General features: G+C 50.5%; 1 protein-coding gene across 1 annotated transcript in view; it reads left to right on the forward strand.

Moving 5' to 3' along the window:
• The window catches only part of LOC309805348 (uncharacterized protein), a gene marked incomplete at both ends in the record, with an annotated part of 172,311 nt that overhangs the window by 45,884 nt on the left and 110,936 nt on the right, over positions 1-15,491 (forward strand). Inside the window, 2 exons of the mRNA XM_082623276.1 lie at positions 10,298-10,891; positions 11,676-11,846. Of these exons, the coding sequence (XP_082479402.1) occupies positions 10,298-10,891; positions 11,676-11,846 (765 nt within the window). The remainder of the gene's footprint in view (positions 1-10,297; positions 10,892-11,675; positions 11,847-15,491) is intronic.

A 15,491-nucleotide genomic window follows, 5' to 3' on the forward strand; every position in this document is an offset into this window, starting at 1 on the left:
AACTGAATCAGAAATTAACGGAAGAAATTAACACAACAGAAATTAACACAACCTTGTAAATCGACTAGACGTCAATAAAAAAGAAGGGGGAAAAGAAAAAAAATAGAAGCCAAGGTTGGGTTCCCTTTGCGGGGAGGGAGCATGCAGAAGATGGGCTGGCAGGCTTCTATTTCTTGCTCTGGGTGGCAGCTACAAGGGTGCTCACTTTCTTGTTACTCATTAAGCTATATATTTACGGTTTGTGCACTTTCATGAATGTGTGTTATATTTCACAATAAAAACAGTTTCTAAAACTGTAAAAAATATATATAAATATAAAACGTTAGCCTCCCTGAAAAGAGAAAATGGGTGAGAAAATTCTCCATATCCTGGAAATGACAGTACCAATGGGACTCTGACAGGTAGCACTCTTTCTAAGCTCCTGCCAGCACTGTGCTATATACGCTGGGGGCACAGAGAACAGCAATCCCCATAGGATGCCTGCCCTCAGCAAGTACACGGTCCACTTCCAGGATTTTATCCCCAGGACATCGTTCAGCAGAAGCGCCAAGATGATGGAGATTTGTAACAACAACAAGACTGGAAACCACCCAGATATTTACAAGAGCAGGAGGGTTTTCTCAACCGTTTGAGTAGAAAGACTATCCGGCCTACCCACACCTATACCCTGGCAGGGTCAGCCTGTTCCCTATGGACGTGGTGGTTGGTTTAGGGGGAGGCTGGTGAGCCTGCCCCAAGGGGGTGGGGGCTTGGAGGCTCAACAAAGGGGTGTGTGATGCGATGGTGACGGGTCACAAAGGGCTTGCGGTATAAATAGGGTCGGGTCAAGAGACTCTGGCAGAGTCCTGCAGGGAGGTGACGAGGTGCTTTCGTTCCCTCTCTCTCTCTCTCCGAGGCTCAACTTGTGGCTGGTGGCTCTGTCTTGAACGAAGAGAGCCATGAGCAGTGAGAGTTTACCTCATTACACGGCCAATAGCTACTGTTCAGTGGGGGTGTCGAGGACCTCCATGGGGGTCCTGCAACGACAACTGTACGAGGGAGGAGAGTATGACATTTTCAAGTACGCTCCCATGTTTGAGAGCGACTTTATCCAGGTCAGCAAGGAAGGAGAACTGATCGACCTAGACAACCGCGTCCAAACGGTGACTGTGGGCGTCGCATCCACCAGCCCCCTCTTCCCACTACCTGACGTCATGCTGCTGGCCCGACCAAGGAAAGTCTGTGCCGGGATCACCAAGGGGAGAGGTTGCAAGCCCGTGAAGACCCTAGAGCTCACCAGGCTGCTCCCCTTGAAGTTTGTCAAGATCTCCATCCACAACCGGGAGAAACAGCAGCTGTGCCTGAGTCTTGCTACCGGCCGGACTTTCTACCTGCAGCTGTGCCCCTCTTCCGACGCACAAGAAGACCTCTTTTCCTATTGGGAAAAGCTTGTCTATATCCTGAGACCACCGGTAGACAGTTACAGCAGTACCCCGATGCTCCAAACTGGAGATGCAGCGACTACAGAGGATGCCGACATCCTAGTGGTAAGCACCTACAGGGACTCAAGAACACGGGGCAGGGTGCTTTGGGAGAGCAAGGCAAAGCTGGTCCTTCATAGCCTTTGGTGCTCTCTGAGACTCGCCTGGGAAATACCTTCTACTGTTGAAAAGGGTCAGGGACACACGAGCTATCACTACAGGAGTCACCACCCTGGAGAGGTTCCGAGTGCTGCACCACCTTGTCCCACGAGGCCGAATTTCAGAGACACCTTAGGTATCACCTCGGCTGCACTGGTCTCATCACTAGGGCTGTAATCCCTCCTACAGCATCCTGACTGTCTGGTCTCTGCTTGAACACTTACCCCAGCCCATGTAGTCTCAGGAGTTGGGGAACATCATTCACAGTTAGGAAGTCCTTCCTTCATTGTGTCTCCCCGGGACTCCGACATGCTGACTCAAATCAGCCCAACCCGTGGAGTCACCAAAACGTACAAGGTGTGCATCCCTTGACCCAGGAACCCCACTTCTAGGAATCTGCCCTGCAGGGAGAGAAGCACAAGGGTATAAAGTTAAAGTGTAGAGCATCATGGAGAATTGTATCAGTGCTCTCCCTGACCCTGGGACTGTTCAAGTAAAGTGGAGTGGCCGTTGGACAGGGGTGCAGTAGATGGGGTCTTGCATCCAATGGGAGCTTAGACTGGGTGATGTCAAAGGTTATTCTAAGTATAAGGCCTTGAGTTGCTCAGCTCCAGGATGAGAGAGGAGCGGACAGTTCTGAGCTCACTTTCTGTCATCTCTCTCTTACCTGTCTCTCCTCCCCTTGGCTCAGACCACAGAGCTCCACAGAGAAAGGGATCAGGATGAGGTTGGGCTTCACAAGCTTCGTGACGTGACTGGAGCCACGTCTTGGGCTTATGTGGGGGGAGAGGGAATCCATCATGCCCCCCATGGATCAACTGCAGCCCTGAAAGGCGCCGAAGGATCGGCGGCAGGGATGACCGTGGGCCTGGCGGGAGCCACCATCGAGGATCCAGGAGAAAGCGGATCCGGCCAGGCCACCGCAGGTGCTGCCCGCCTATCCCCGCAGGACACGAACCTGGTCTCGGCGGATGTTGCCAGCACATCCTCGACGGGGGCAGATGGTCCAGAGAGCAGCACGAGCGTGGTGTTGCCAGGTGCAGTCACAACCAGCAAGCCTGCTGCTGGAAGAGCTGAAGGGAAGGTCGCAGCCCCCGTGGTCTCCACCTTGCAGAGTGAAGGCTACACGTCTGAACGGGATGGAAGCCAGAAGGTCTCCCACCCCAGGGATGAAGCCTGGAAGGAAAAAAAGGAAAGGAGGACACGTCTTCAGCGAGGAAACGTTCCCATCACCGCAGGACAGGTGAAGGTCACCACAGGACAGGAGGGGACAAGACCCAGAAAGCATCCTCCCACTGGTCCTCATGCGGCCATGAAAACTCCAAAGGTGACAAAGGAGGGGAGGACAGCTCGCAGACGGAGGAAGAGCCAGCCCGCCACCAGTTCGGGGACTCGAAGTAAGACATCCAGTGAGATCCTCTCCTTCTTTAGGCGCTTCAGTCATTCCTGATTCAGCACCAAGGCTCACACATGGCCACTGGGAGGTAGACAAAGCCCCGGTTGGCTTGCATCCTTCCCTAGAGAGGCAATTCCTACTTTCTCTAATAAAGGAAACCATACAACTCCAAAAGAAATGCTATCTTGTGTTTTCTATGTCCCCTCGCCTGGTAGTGACTTGACAGTGACTTCTGTGATGCGAATTGTGCTTTGGCCTGAGACCCCAGAATCAAAATTTTGTTGTAGAAGATATGTAGTAAGTATCATTAAGCCATTCACTAGGGCTGGAAATAGATGCACTATACAGAAATTTTCGCTGCGAGGTTGCGAATCTTTTGAAATAAGATTTAATATGTAAATAGTTTGGGGAGAAGATAAGCTGGGGGAAGTGACTGTGTGATGTGTATACTTGCGTTGCTGAATTAATTACTTAACTCATCAGGTATTTATTGGGTGTCTGTGCTGTGCCTAGCACGAGGCTATGTTATTGAAAAACGACCCTTTTCTCAGCAAAGCACTCTGGTTTGGTTATGGGCACTCTGCAGAAGGCAAGGAAATAAGCACAGGAAAAGGTTTTCGTCGCTTGCTCGAAGGTCACACGTGCATAGCCACTGCCAGAAAGAGAAGCCTGTTTTCCCCGCAAGGCTTCTCCAGGGCACGTAGGGTGGAGGGAGGACAAGTCTGCAGCCGGGGCTGAGCTTCAGGCCATAGCTGGGGTCAGAGGTTCACCTTATGAAAACAGAAACTCTCTCTGGCTTGTAAGGAAATCAAACCATTGGGAGTTATTTTACTTTGTGTAGGATAAAACAGAACACGGGGGGATCAGGGTTGTCATTGGCTCAACAAAGGGACACAAGCTTTATGGTAGAAGCAGCACCAACGAGGAGTCCGGAAATCTGAGTTCCTATCCTGTCTGGGCCACTGACTCTCCTGGGTCACTCTGCCTCTCTGTAATGGTACCTCTGTGGGCAGCCACGGGGTCCCCAACTGTAAAACCAATGGATTGGACTGCTGCAGTGATTCTTACCCTTGGTTGTATGTTGCGAGTTCCCTGGGGAGCTTAAAAACAAACAAAAAAAACATTGATAGCCTGACCCCAATCCCAGAGATTCTGATGACATTTAGGTGGGGTAAGCCCTCCAGCACTGGGAGTTTTAAAAATCTCACCCAATAATTCTACTGTGCAGCAGCCAAGTTGGAAAACCACTGGGCTAGGTGGTCTGGGGGGGGGCCACTTTCCGCCCCAGTATGCCATAACTTTACAGTGGAAGACAGTAGTTCTCCAACATTCACATGCATAAGGATCACCTGGGAAGCCTATTTAAAAAATAACATTTCTCACCATACGATATCCCTTATACATGGACTCTACAGTACGATGCCAATGAACATATCTGCGAAACAGAAACAGACTCCCAGACATAGAAAAGAGACTTGGGGTTTTCAGTGGGGTTGGGGGCAGGGAAGGATTGGGAGTTTGGGATTAGCAGATGCAAACTACAGGGTGGATAAACAGCAGGGTCCTACTGTAGAGCGCAGAGAACTGTAGTCAGTATCCTGTGATAAACCATAATGGAAAAGAATAGGAAAAAGACTATACATGAAATACACAAAGAACGCACATGAAACTGAATCAGAAATTAACGGAAGAAATTAACACAACAGAAATTAACACAACCTTGTAAATCGACTAGACGTCAATAAAAAAGAAGGGGGAAAAGAAAAAAAATAGAAGCCAAGGTTGGGTTCCCTTTGCGGGGAGGGAGCATGCAGAAGATGGGCTGGCAGGCTTCTATTTCTTGCTCTGGGTGGCAGCTACAAGGGTGCTCACTTTCTTGTTACTCATTAAGCTATATATTTACGGTTTGTGCACTTTCATGAATGTGTGTTATATTTCACAATAAAAACAGTTTCTAAAACTGTAAAAAATATATATAAATATAAAAAGTTAGCCTCCCTGAAAAGAGAAAATGGGTGAGAAAATTCTCCATATCCTGGAAATGACACTACCAATGGGACTCTGACAGGTAGCACTCTTTCTAAGCTCCTGCCAGCACTGTGCTATATACGCTGGGGGCACAGAGAACAGCAATCCCCATAGGATGCCTGCCCTCAGCAAGTACACGGTCCACTTCCAGGATTTTATCCCCAGGACATCGTTCAGCAGAAGCGCCAAGATGATGGAGATTTGTAACAACAACAAGACTGGAAACCACCCAGATATTTACAAGAGCAGGAGGGTTTTCTCAACCGTTTGAGTAGAAAGACTATCCGGCCTACCCACACCTATACCCTGGCAGGGTCAGCCTGTTCCCTATGGACGTGGTGGTTGGTTTAGGGGGAGGCTGGTGAGCCTGCCCCAAGGGGGTGGGGGCTTGGAGGCTCAACAAAGGGGTGTGTGATGCGATGGTGATGGGTCACAAAGGGCTTGCGGTATAAATAGGGTCGGGTCAAGAGACTCTGGCAGAGTCCTGCAGGGAGGTGACGAGGTGCTTTCGTTCCCTCTCTCTCTCTCTCCGAGGCTCAACTTGTGGCTGGTGGCTCTGTCTTGAACGAAGAGAGCCATGAGCAGTGAGAGTTTACCTCATTACACGGCCAATAGCTACTGTTCAGTGGGGGTGTCGAGGACCTCCATGGGGGTCCTGCAACGACAACTGTACGAGGGAGGAGAGTATGACATTTTCAAGTACGCTCCCATGTTTGAGAGCGACTTTATCCAGGTCAGCAAGGAAGGAGAACTGATCGACCTAGACAACCGCGTCCAAACGGTGACTGTGGGCGTCGCATCCACCAGCCCCCTCTTCCCACTACCTGACGTCATGCTGCTGGCCCGACCAAGGAAAGTCTGTGCCGGGATCACCAAGGGGAGAGGTTGCAAGCCCGTGAAGACCCTAGAGCTCACCAGGCTGCTCCCCTTGAAGTTTGTCAAGATCTCCATCCACAACCGGGAGAAACAGCAGCTGTGCCTGAGTCTTGCTACCGGCCGGACTTTCTACCTGCAGCTGTGCCCCTCTTCCGACGCACAAGAAGACCTCTTTTCCTATTGGGAAAAGCTTGTCTATATCCTGAGACCACCGGTAGACAGTTACAGCAGTACCCCGATGCTCCAAACTGGAGATGCAGCGACTACAGAGGATGCCGACATCCTAGTGGTAAGCACCTACAGGGACTCAAGAACACGGGGCAGGGTGCTTTGGGAGAGCAAGGCAAAGCTGGTCCTTCATAGCCTTTGGTGCTCTCTGAGACTCGCCTGGGAAATACCTTCTACTGTTGAAAAGGGTCAGGGACACACGAGCTATCACTACAGGAGTCACCACACTGGAGAGGTTCCGAGTGCTGCACCACCTTGTCCCACGAGGCCGAATTTCAGAGACACCTTAGGTATCACCTCGGCTGCACTGGTCTCATCACTAGGGCTGTAATCCCTCCTACAGCATCCTGACTCTCTGGTCTCTGCTTGAACACTTACCCCAGCCCATGTAGTCTCAGGAGTTGGGGAACATCATTCACAGTTAGGAAGTCCTTCCTTCATTGTGTCTCCCCGGGACTCCGACATGCTGACTCAAATCAGCCCAACCCGTGGAGTCACCAAAACGAACAAGGTGTGCATCCCTTGACCCAGGAACCCCACTTCTAGGAATCTGCCCTGCAGGGAGAGAAGCACAAGGGTATAAAGTTAAAGTGTAGAGCATCATGGAGAATTGTATCAGTGCTCTCCCTGACCCTGGGACTGTTCAAGTAAAGTGGAGTGGCCGTTGGACAGGGGTGCAGTAGATGGGGTCTTGCATCCAATGGGAGCTTAGACTGGGTGATGTCAAAGGTTATTCTAAGTATAAGGCCTTGAGTTGCTCAGCTCCAGGATGAGAGAGGAGCGGACAGTTCTGAGCTCAATTTCTGTCATCTCTCTCTTACCTGTCTCTCCTCCCCTTGGCTCAGACCACAGAGCTCCACGGAGAAAGGGATCAGGATGAGGTTGGGCTTCAAAAGCGTCGTGACGTGACTGGAGCCACGTCTTGTGCTTATGTGGGGGGAGAGGGAATCCATCATGCCCCCCATGGATCAACTGCAGCCCTGAAAGGCGCTGAAGGATCGGCGGCAGGGATGACCGTGGGCCTGGCGGGAGCCACCATCGAGGATCCAGGAGAAAGCGGATCCGGCCAGGCCACCGCAGGTGCTGCCCGCCTATCCCCGCAGGACACGAACCTGGTCTCGGCGGATGTTGCCAGCACATCCTCGACGGGGGCAGATGGTCCAGAGAGCAGCACGAGCGTGGTGTTGCCAGGTGCAGTCACAACCAGCAAGCCTGCTGCTGGAAGAGCTGAAGGGAAGGTCGCAGCCCCCGTGGTCTCCACCTTGCAGAGTGAAGGCTACACGTCTGAACGGGATGGAAGCCAGAAGGTCTCCCACCCCAGGGATGAAGCCTGGAAGGAAAAAAAGGAAAGGAGGACACGTCTTCAGCGAGGAAACGTTCCCATCACCGCAGGACAGGTGAAGGTCACCACAGGACAGGAGGGGACAAGACCCAGAAAGCATCCTCCCACTGGTCCTCATGCGGCCATGAAAACTCCAAAGGTGACAAAGGAGGGGAGGACAGCTCGCAGACGGAGGAAGAGCCAGCCCGCCACCAGTTCGGGGACTCGAAGTAAGACATCCAGTGAGATCCTCTCCTTCTTTAGGCGCTTCAGTCATTCCTGATTCAGCACCAAGGCTCACACATGGCCACTGGGAGGTAGACAAAGCCCCGGTTGGCTTGCATCCTTCCCTAGAGAGGCAATTCCTACTTTCTCTAATAAAGGAAACCATACAACTCCAAAAGAAATGCTATCTTGTGTTTTCTATGTCCCCTCGCCTGGTAGTGACTTGACAGTGACTTCTGTGATGCGAATTGTGCTTTGGCCTGAGACCCCAGAATCAAAATTTTGTTGTAGAAGATATGTAGTAAGTATCATTAAGCCATTCACTAGGGCTGGAAATAGATGCACTATACAGAAATTTTCGCTGCGAGGTTGCGAATCTTTTGAAATAAGATTTAATATGTAAATAGTTTGGGGAGAAGATAAGCTGGGGGAAGTGACTGTGTGATGTGTATACTTGCGTTGCTGAATTAATTACTTAACTCATCAGGTATTTATTGGGTGTCTGTGCTGTGCCTAGCACGAGGCTATGTTATTGAAAAACGACCCTTTTCTCAGCAAAGCACTCTGGTTTGGTTATGGGCACTCTGCAGAAGGCAAGGAACTAAGCACAGGAAAAGGTTTTCGTCGCTTGCTCGAAGGTCACACGTGCATAGCCACTGCCAGAAAGAGAAGCCTGTTTTCCCCGCAAGGCTTCTCCAGGGCACGTAGGGTGGAGGGAGGACAAGTCTGCAGCCGGGGCTGAGCTTCAGGCCATAGCTGGGGTCAGAGGTTCACCTTATGAAAACAGAAACTCTCTCTGGCTTGTAAGGAAATCAAACCATTGGGAGTTATTTTACTTTGTGTAGGATAAAACAGAACACGGGGGGATCAGGGTTGTCATTGGCTCAACAAAGGGACACAATCTTTATGGTAGAAGCAGCACCAACGAGGAGTCCGGAAATCTGAGTTCCTATTCTGTCTGGGCCACTGACTCTCCTGGGTCACTCTGCCTCTCTGTAATGGTACCTCTGTGGGCAGCCACGGGGTCCCCAACTGTAAAACCAATGGATTGGACCGCTGCAGTGATTCTTACCCTTGGTTGTATGTTGCAAGTTCCCTGGGGAGCTTAAAAACAAACAAAAAAAAATATTGATAGCCTGACCCCAATCCCAGAGATTCTGATGACATTTAGGTGGGGTAAGCCCTCCAGCACTGGGAGTTTTAAAAATCTCACCCAATAATTCTACTGTGCAGCAGCCAAGTTGGAAAACCACTGGGCTAGGAGGTCTGGGGGGGGGCCTCTTTCCGCCCCAGTATGCCATAACTTTACAGTGGAAGACAGTAGTTCTCCAACATTCACATGCATAAGGATCACCTGGGAAGCCTATTTAAAAAATAACATTTCTCACCATACGATATCCCTTATACATGGACTCTACAGTACGATGCCAATGGACATATCTGCGAAACAGAAACAGACTCCCAGACATAGAAAAGAGACTTGGGGTTTTCAGTGGGGTTGGGGGCAGGGAAGGATTGGGAGTTTGGGATTAGCAGATGCAAACTACAGGGTGGATAAACAGCACGGTCCTACTGTAGAGCACAGAGAACTATAGTCAGTATCCTGTGATAAACCATAATGGAAAAGAATAGGAAAAAGACTATACATGAAATACACAAAGAACGCACATGAAACTGAATCAGAAATTAACGGAAGAAATTAACACAACAGAAATTAACACAACCTTGTAAATCGACTAGACGTCAATAAAAAAGAAGGGGGAAAAGAAAAAAAATAGAAGCCAAGGTTGGGTTCCCTTTGCGGGGAGGGAGCATGCAGAAGATGGGCTGGCAGGCTTCTATTTCTTGCTCTGGGTGGCAGCTACAAGGGTGCTCACTTTCTTGTTACTCATTAAGCTATATATTTACGGTTTGTGCACTTTCATGAATGTGTGTTATATTTCACAATAAAAACAGTTTCTAAAACTGTAAAAAATATATATAAATATAAAAAGTTAGCCTCCCTGAAAAGAGAAAATGGGTGAGAAAATTCTCCATATCCTGGAAATGACAGTACCAATGGGACTCTGACAGGTAGCACTCTTTCTAAGCTCCTGCCAGCACTGTGCTATATACGCTGGGGGCACAGAGAACAGCAATCCCCATAGGATGCCTGCCCTCAGCAAGTACACGGTCCACTTCCAGGATTTTATCCCCAGGACATCGTTCAGCAGAAGCGCCAAGATGATGGAGATTTGTAACAACAACAAGACTGGAAACCACCCAGATATTTACAAGAGCAGGAGGGTTTTCTCAACCGTTTGAGTAGAAAGACTATCCGGCCTACCCACACCTATACCCTGGCAGGGTCAGCCTGTTCCCTATGGACGTGGTGGTTGGTTTAGGGGGAGGCTGGTGAGCCTGCCCCAAGGGGGTGGGGGCTTGGAGGCTCAACAAAGGGGTGTGTGATGCGATGGTGACGGGTCACAAAGGGCTTGCGGTATAAATAGGGTCGGGTCAAGAGACTCTGGCAGAGTCCTGCAGGGAGGTGACGAGGTGCTTTCGTTCCCTCTCTCTCTCTCTCCGAGGCTCAACTTGTGGCTGGTGGCTCTGTCTTGAACGAAGAGAGCCATGAGCAGTGAGAGTTTACCTCATTACACGGCCAATAGCTACTGTTCAGTGGGGGTGTCGAGGACCTCCATGGGGGTCCTGCAACGACAACTGTACGAGGGAGGAGAGTATGACATTTTCAAGTACGCTCCCATGTTTGAGAGCGACTTTATCCAGGTCAGCAAGGAAGGAGAACTGATCGACCTAGACAACCGCGTCCAAAGGGTGACTGTGGGCGTCGCATCCACCAGCCCCCTCTTCCCACTACCTGACGTCATGCTGCTGGCCCGACCAAGGAAAGTCTGTGCCGGGATCACCAAGGGGAGAGGTTGCAAGCCCGTGAAGACCCTAGAGCTCACCAGGCTGCTCCCCTTGAAGTTTGTCAAGATCTCCATCCACAACCGGGAGAAACAGCAGCTGTGCCTGAGTCTTGCTACCGGCCGGACTTTCTACCTGCAGCTGTGCCCCTCTTCCGACGCACAAGAAGACCTCTTTTCCTATTGGGAAAAGCTTGTCTATATCCTGAGACCACCGGTAGACAGTTACAGCAGTACCCCGATGCTCCAAACTGGAGATGCAGCGACTACAGAGGATGCCGACATCCTAGTGGTAAGCACCTACAGGGACTCAAGAACACGGGGCAGGGTGCTTTGGGAGAGCAAGGCAAAGCTGGTCCTTCATAGCCTTTGGTGCTCTCTGAGACTCGCCTGGGAAATACCTTCTACTGTTGAAAAGGGTCAGGGACACACGAGCTATCACTACAGGAGTCACCACACTGGAGAGGTTCCGAGTGCTGCACCACCTTGTCCCACGAGGCCGAATTTCAGAGACACCTTAGGTATCACCTCGGCTGCACTGGTCTCATCACTAGGGCTGTAATCCCTCCTACAGCATCCTGACTCTCTGGTCTCTGCTTGAACACTTACCCCAGCCCATGTAGTCTCAGGAGTTGGGGAACATCATTCACAGTTAGGAAGTCCTTCCTTCATTGTGTCTCCCCGGGACTCCGACATGCTGACTCAAATCAGCCCAACCCGTGGAGTCACCAAAACGTACAAGGTGTGCATCCCTTGACCCAGGAACCCCACTTCTAGGAATCTGCCCTGCACGGAGAGAAGCACAAGGGTATAAAGTTAAAGTGTAGAGCATCATGGAGAATTGTATCAGTGCTCTCCCTGACCCTGGGACTGTTCAAGTAAAGTGGAGTGGCCGTTGGACAGGGGTGCAGTAGATGGGGTCTTGCATCCAATGGGAGCTTAGACTGGGTGATGTCAAAGGTTATTCTAAGTATAAGGCCTTGAGTTGCTCAGCTCCAGGATGAGAGAGGAGCGGACAGTTCTGAGCTCACTTTCTGTCATCTCTCTCTTACCTGTCTCTCCTCCCCTTGGCTCAGACCACAGAGCTCCACAGAGAAAGGGATCAGGATGAGGTTGGGCTTCACAAGCGTCGTGACGTGACTGGAGCCATGTCTTGTGCTTATGTGGGGGGAGAGGGAATCCATCATGCCCCCCATGGATCAACTGCAGCCCTGAAAGGCGCCGAAGGATCGGCGGCAGGGATGACCGTGGGCCTGGCGGGAGCCACCATCGAGGATCCAGGAGAAAGCGGATCCGGCCAGGCCACCGCAGGTGCTGCCCGCCTATCCCCGCAGGACACGAACCTGGTCTCGGCGGATGTTGCCAGCACATCCTCGACGGGGGCAGATGGTCCAGAGAGCAGCACGAGCGTGGTGTTGCCAGGTGCAGTCACAACCAGCAAGCCTGCTGCTGGAAGAGCTGAAGGGAAGGTCGCAGCCCCCGTGGTCTCCACCTTGCAGAGTGAAGGCTACACGTCTGAACGGGATGGAAGCCAGAAGGTCTCCCACCCCAGGGATGAAGCCTGGAAGGAAAAAAAGGAAAGGAGGACACGTCTTCAGCGAGGAAACGTTCCCATCACCACAGGACAGGTGAAGGTCACCACAGGACAGGAGGGGACAAGACCCAGAAAGCATCCTCCCACTGGTCCTCATGCGGCCATGAAAACTCCAAAGGTGACAAAGGAGGGGAGGACAGCTCGCAGACGGAGGAAGAGCCAGCCCGCCACCAGTTCGGGGACTCGAAGTAAGACATCCAGTGAGATCCTCTCCTTCTTTAGGCGCTTCAGTCATTCCTGATTCAGCACCAAGGCTCACACATGGCCACTGGGAGGTAGACAAAGCCCCGGTTGGCTTGCATCCTTCCCTAGAGAGGCAATTCCTACTTTCTCTAATAAAGGAAACCATACAACTCCAAAAGAAATGCTATCTTGTGTTTTCTATGTCCCCTCGCCTGGTAGTGACTTGACAGTGACTTCTGTGATGCGAATTGTGCTTTGGCCTGAGACCCCAGAATCAAAATTTTGTTGTAGAAGATATGTAGTAAGTATCATTAAGCCATTCAATAGGGCTGGAAATAGATGCACTATACAGAAATTTTCACTGCGAGGTTGCGAATCTTTTGAAATAAGATTTAATATGTAAATAGTTTGGGGAGAAGATAAGCTGGGGGAAGTGACTGTGTGATGTGTATACTTGCGTTGCTGAATTAATTACTTAACTCACCAGGTATTTATTGGGTGTCTGTGCTGTGCCTAGCACGAGGCTATGTTATTGAAAAACGACCCTTTTCTCAGCAAAGCACTCTGGTTTGGTTATGGGCACTCTGCAGAAGGCAAGGAAATAAGCACAGAAAAAGGTTTTCGTCGCTTGCTCGAAGGTCACACGTGCATAGCCACTGCCAGAAAGAGAAGCCTGTTTTCCCCTCAAGGCTTGTCCAGGGCACGTAGGGTGGAGGGAGGTCAAGTCTGCAGCCGGGGCTGAGCTTCAGGCCATAGCTGGGGTCAGAGGTTCACCTTATGAAAACAGAAACTCTCTCTGGCTTGTAAGGAAATCAAACCATTGGGAGTTATTTTACTTTGTGTAGGATAAAACAGAACACGGGGGGATCAGGGTTGTCATTGGCTCAACAAAGGGACACAATCTTTATGGTAGAAGCAGCACCAATGAGGAGTCCGGAAATCTGAGTTCCTATCCTGTCTGGGCCACTGACTCTCCTGGGTCACTCTGCCTCTCTGTAATGGTACCTCTGTGGGCAGCCACGGGGTCCCCAACTGTAAAACCAATGGATTGGACCGCTGCAGTGATTCTTACCCTTGGTTGTATGTTGCGAGTTCCCTGGGGAGCTTAAAAACAAACAAAAAAAACATTGATAGCCTGACCCCAATCCCAGAGATTCTGATGACATTTAGGTGGGGTAAGCCCTCCAGCACTGGGAGTTTTAAAAATCTCACCCAATAATTCTACTGTGCAGCAGCCAAGTTGGAAAACCACTGGGCTAGGAGGTCTGGGGGGGTGCCTCTTTCTGCCCCAGTATGCCATAACTTTACAGTGGAAGACAGTAGTTCTCCAACATTCACATGCATAAGGATCACCTGGGAAGCCTATTTAAAAAATAACATTTCTCACCATACGATATCCCTTATACATGGACTCTACAGTACGATGCCAATGAACATATCTGCGAAACAGAAACAGACTCCCAGACATAGAAAAGAGACTTGGGGTTTTCAGTGGGGTTGGGGGCAGGGAAGGATTGGGAGTTTGGGATTAGCAGATGCAAACTACAGGGTGGATAAACAGCAGGGTCCTACTGTAGAGCACAGAGAACTGTAGTCAGTATCCTGTGATAAACCATAATGAAAAAGAATACGAAAAAGACTATACATGAAATACACAGAGAACGCACATGAAACTGAATCAGAAATTAACGGAAGAAATTAACACAACAGAAATTAACACAACCTTGTAAATCGAATAGACGTCAATAAAAAAGATGGGGGAAAAGAAAAAAAATAGAAGCCATGGTTGGGTTCCCTTTGCGGGGAGGGAGCATGCAGAAGAGGGGCTGGCAGGCTTCTATTTCTTGCTCTGGGTGGCAGCTACAAGGGTGCTCACTTTCTTGTTACTCATTAAGCTATATATTTACGGTTTGTGCACTTTCATGAATGTGTGTTATATTTCACAATAAAAACAGTTTCTAAAACTGTAAAAAATATATATAAATATAAAAAGTTAGCCTCCCTGAAAAGAGAAAATGGGTGAGAAAATTCTCCATATCCTGGAAATGACAGTACCAATGGGACTCTGACAGGTAGCACTCTTTCTAAGCTCCTGCCAGCACTGTGCTATATACGCTGGGGGCACAGAGAACAGCAATCCCCATAGGATGCCTGCCCTCAGCAAGTACACGGTCCACTTCCAGGATTTTATCCCCAGGACATCGTTCAGCAGAAGCGCCAAGATGATGGAGATTTGTAACAACAACAAGACTGGAAACCACCCAGATATTTACAAGAGCAGGAGGGTTTTCTCAACCGTTTGAGTAGAAAGACTATCCGGCCTACCCACACCTATACCCTGGCAGGGTCAGCCTGTTCCCTATGGACGTGGTGGTTGGTTTAGGGGGAGGCTGGTGAGCCTGCCCCAAGGGGGTGGGGGCTTGGAGGCTCAACAAAGGGGTGTGTGATGCGATGGTGACGGGTCACAAAGGGCTTGCGGTATAAATAGGGTCGGGTCAAGAGACTCTGGCAGAGTCCTGCAGGGAGGTGACGAGGTGCTTTCGTTCCCTCTCTCTCTCTCTCCGAGGCTCAACTTGTGGCTGGTGGCTCTGTCTTGAACGAAGAGAGCCATGAGCAGTGAGAGTTTACCTCATTACACGGCCAATAGCTACTGTTCAGTGGGGGTGTCGAGGACCTCCATGGGGGTCCTGCAACGACAACTGTACGAGGGAGGAGAGTATGACATTTTCAAGTACGCTCCCATGTTTGAGAGCGACTTTATCCAGGTCAGCAAGGAAGGAGAACTGATCGACCTAGACAACCGCGTCCAAACGGTGACTGTGGGCGTCGCATCCACCAGCCCCCTCTTCCCACTACCTGACGTCATGCTGCTGGCCCGACCAAGGAAAGTCTGTGCCGGGATCACCAAGGGGAGAGGTTGCAAGCCCGTGAAGACCCTAGAGCTCACCAGGCTGCTCCCCTTGAAGTTTGTCAAGATCTCCATCCACAACCGGGAGAAACAGCAGCTGTGCCTGAGTCTTGCTACCGGCCGGACTTTCTACCTGCAGCTGTGCCCCTCTTCCGACGCACAAGAAGACCTCTTTTCCTATTGGGAAAAGCTTGTCTATATCCTGAG

The sequence above is a fragment of the Mesoplodon mirus genome (genome assembly GCF_964341445.2).
Source record: "Mesoplodon mirus genome assembly, chromosome: 5".
NCBI classification, from domain to species: Eukaryota; Metazoa; Chordata; class Mammalia; order Artiodactyla; family Ziphiidae; genus Mesoplodon; species Mesoplodon mirus.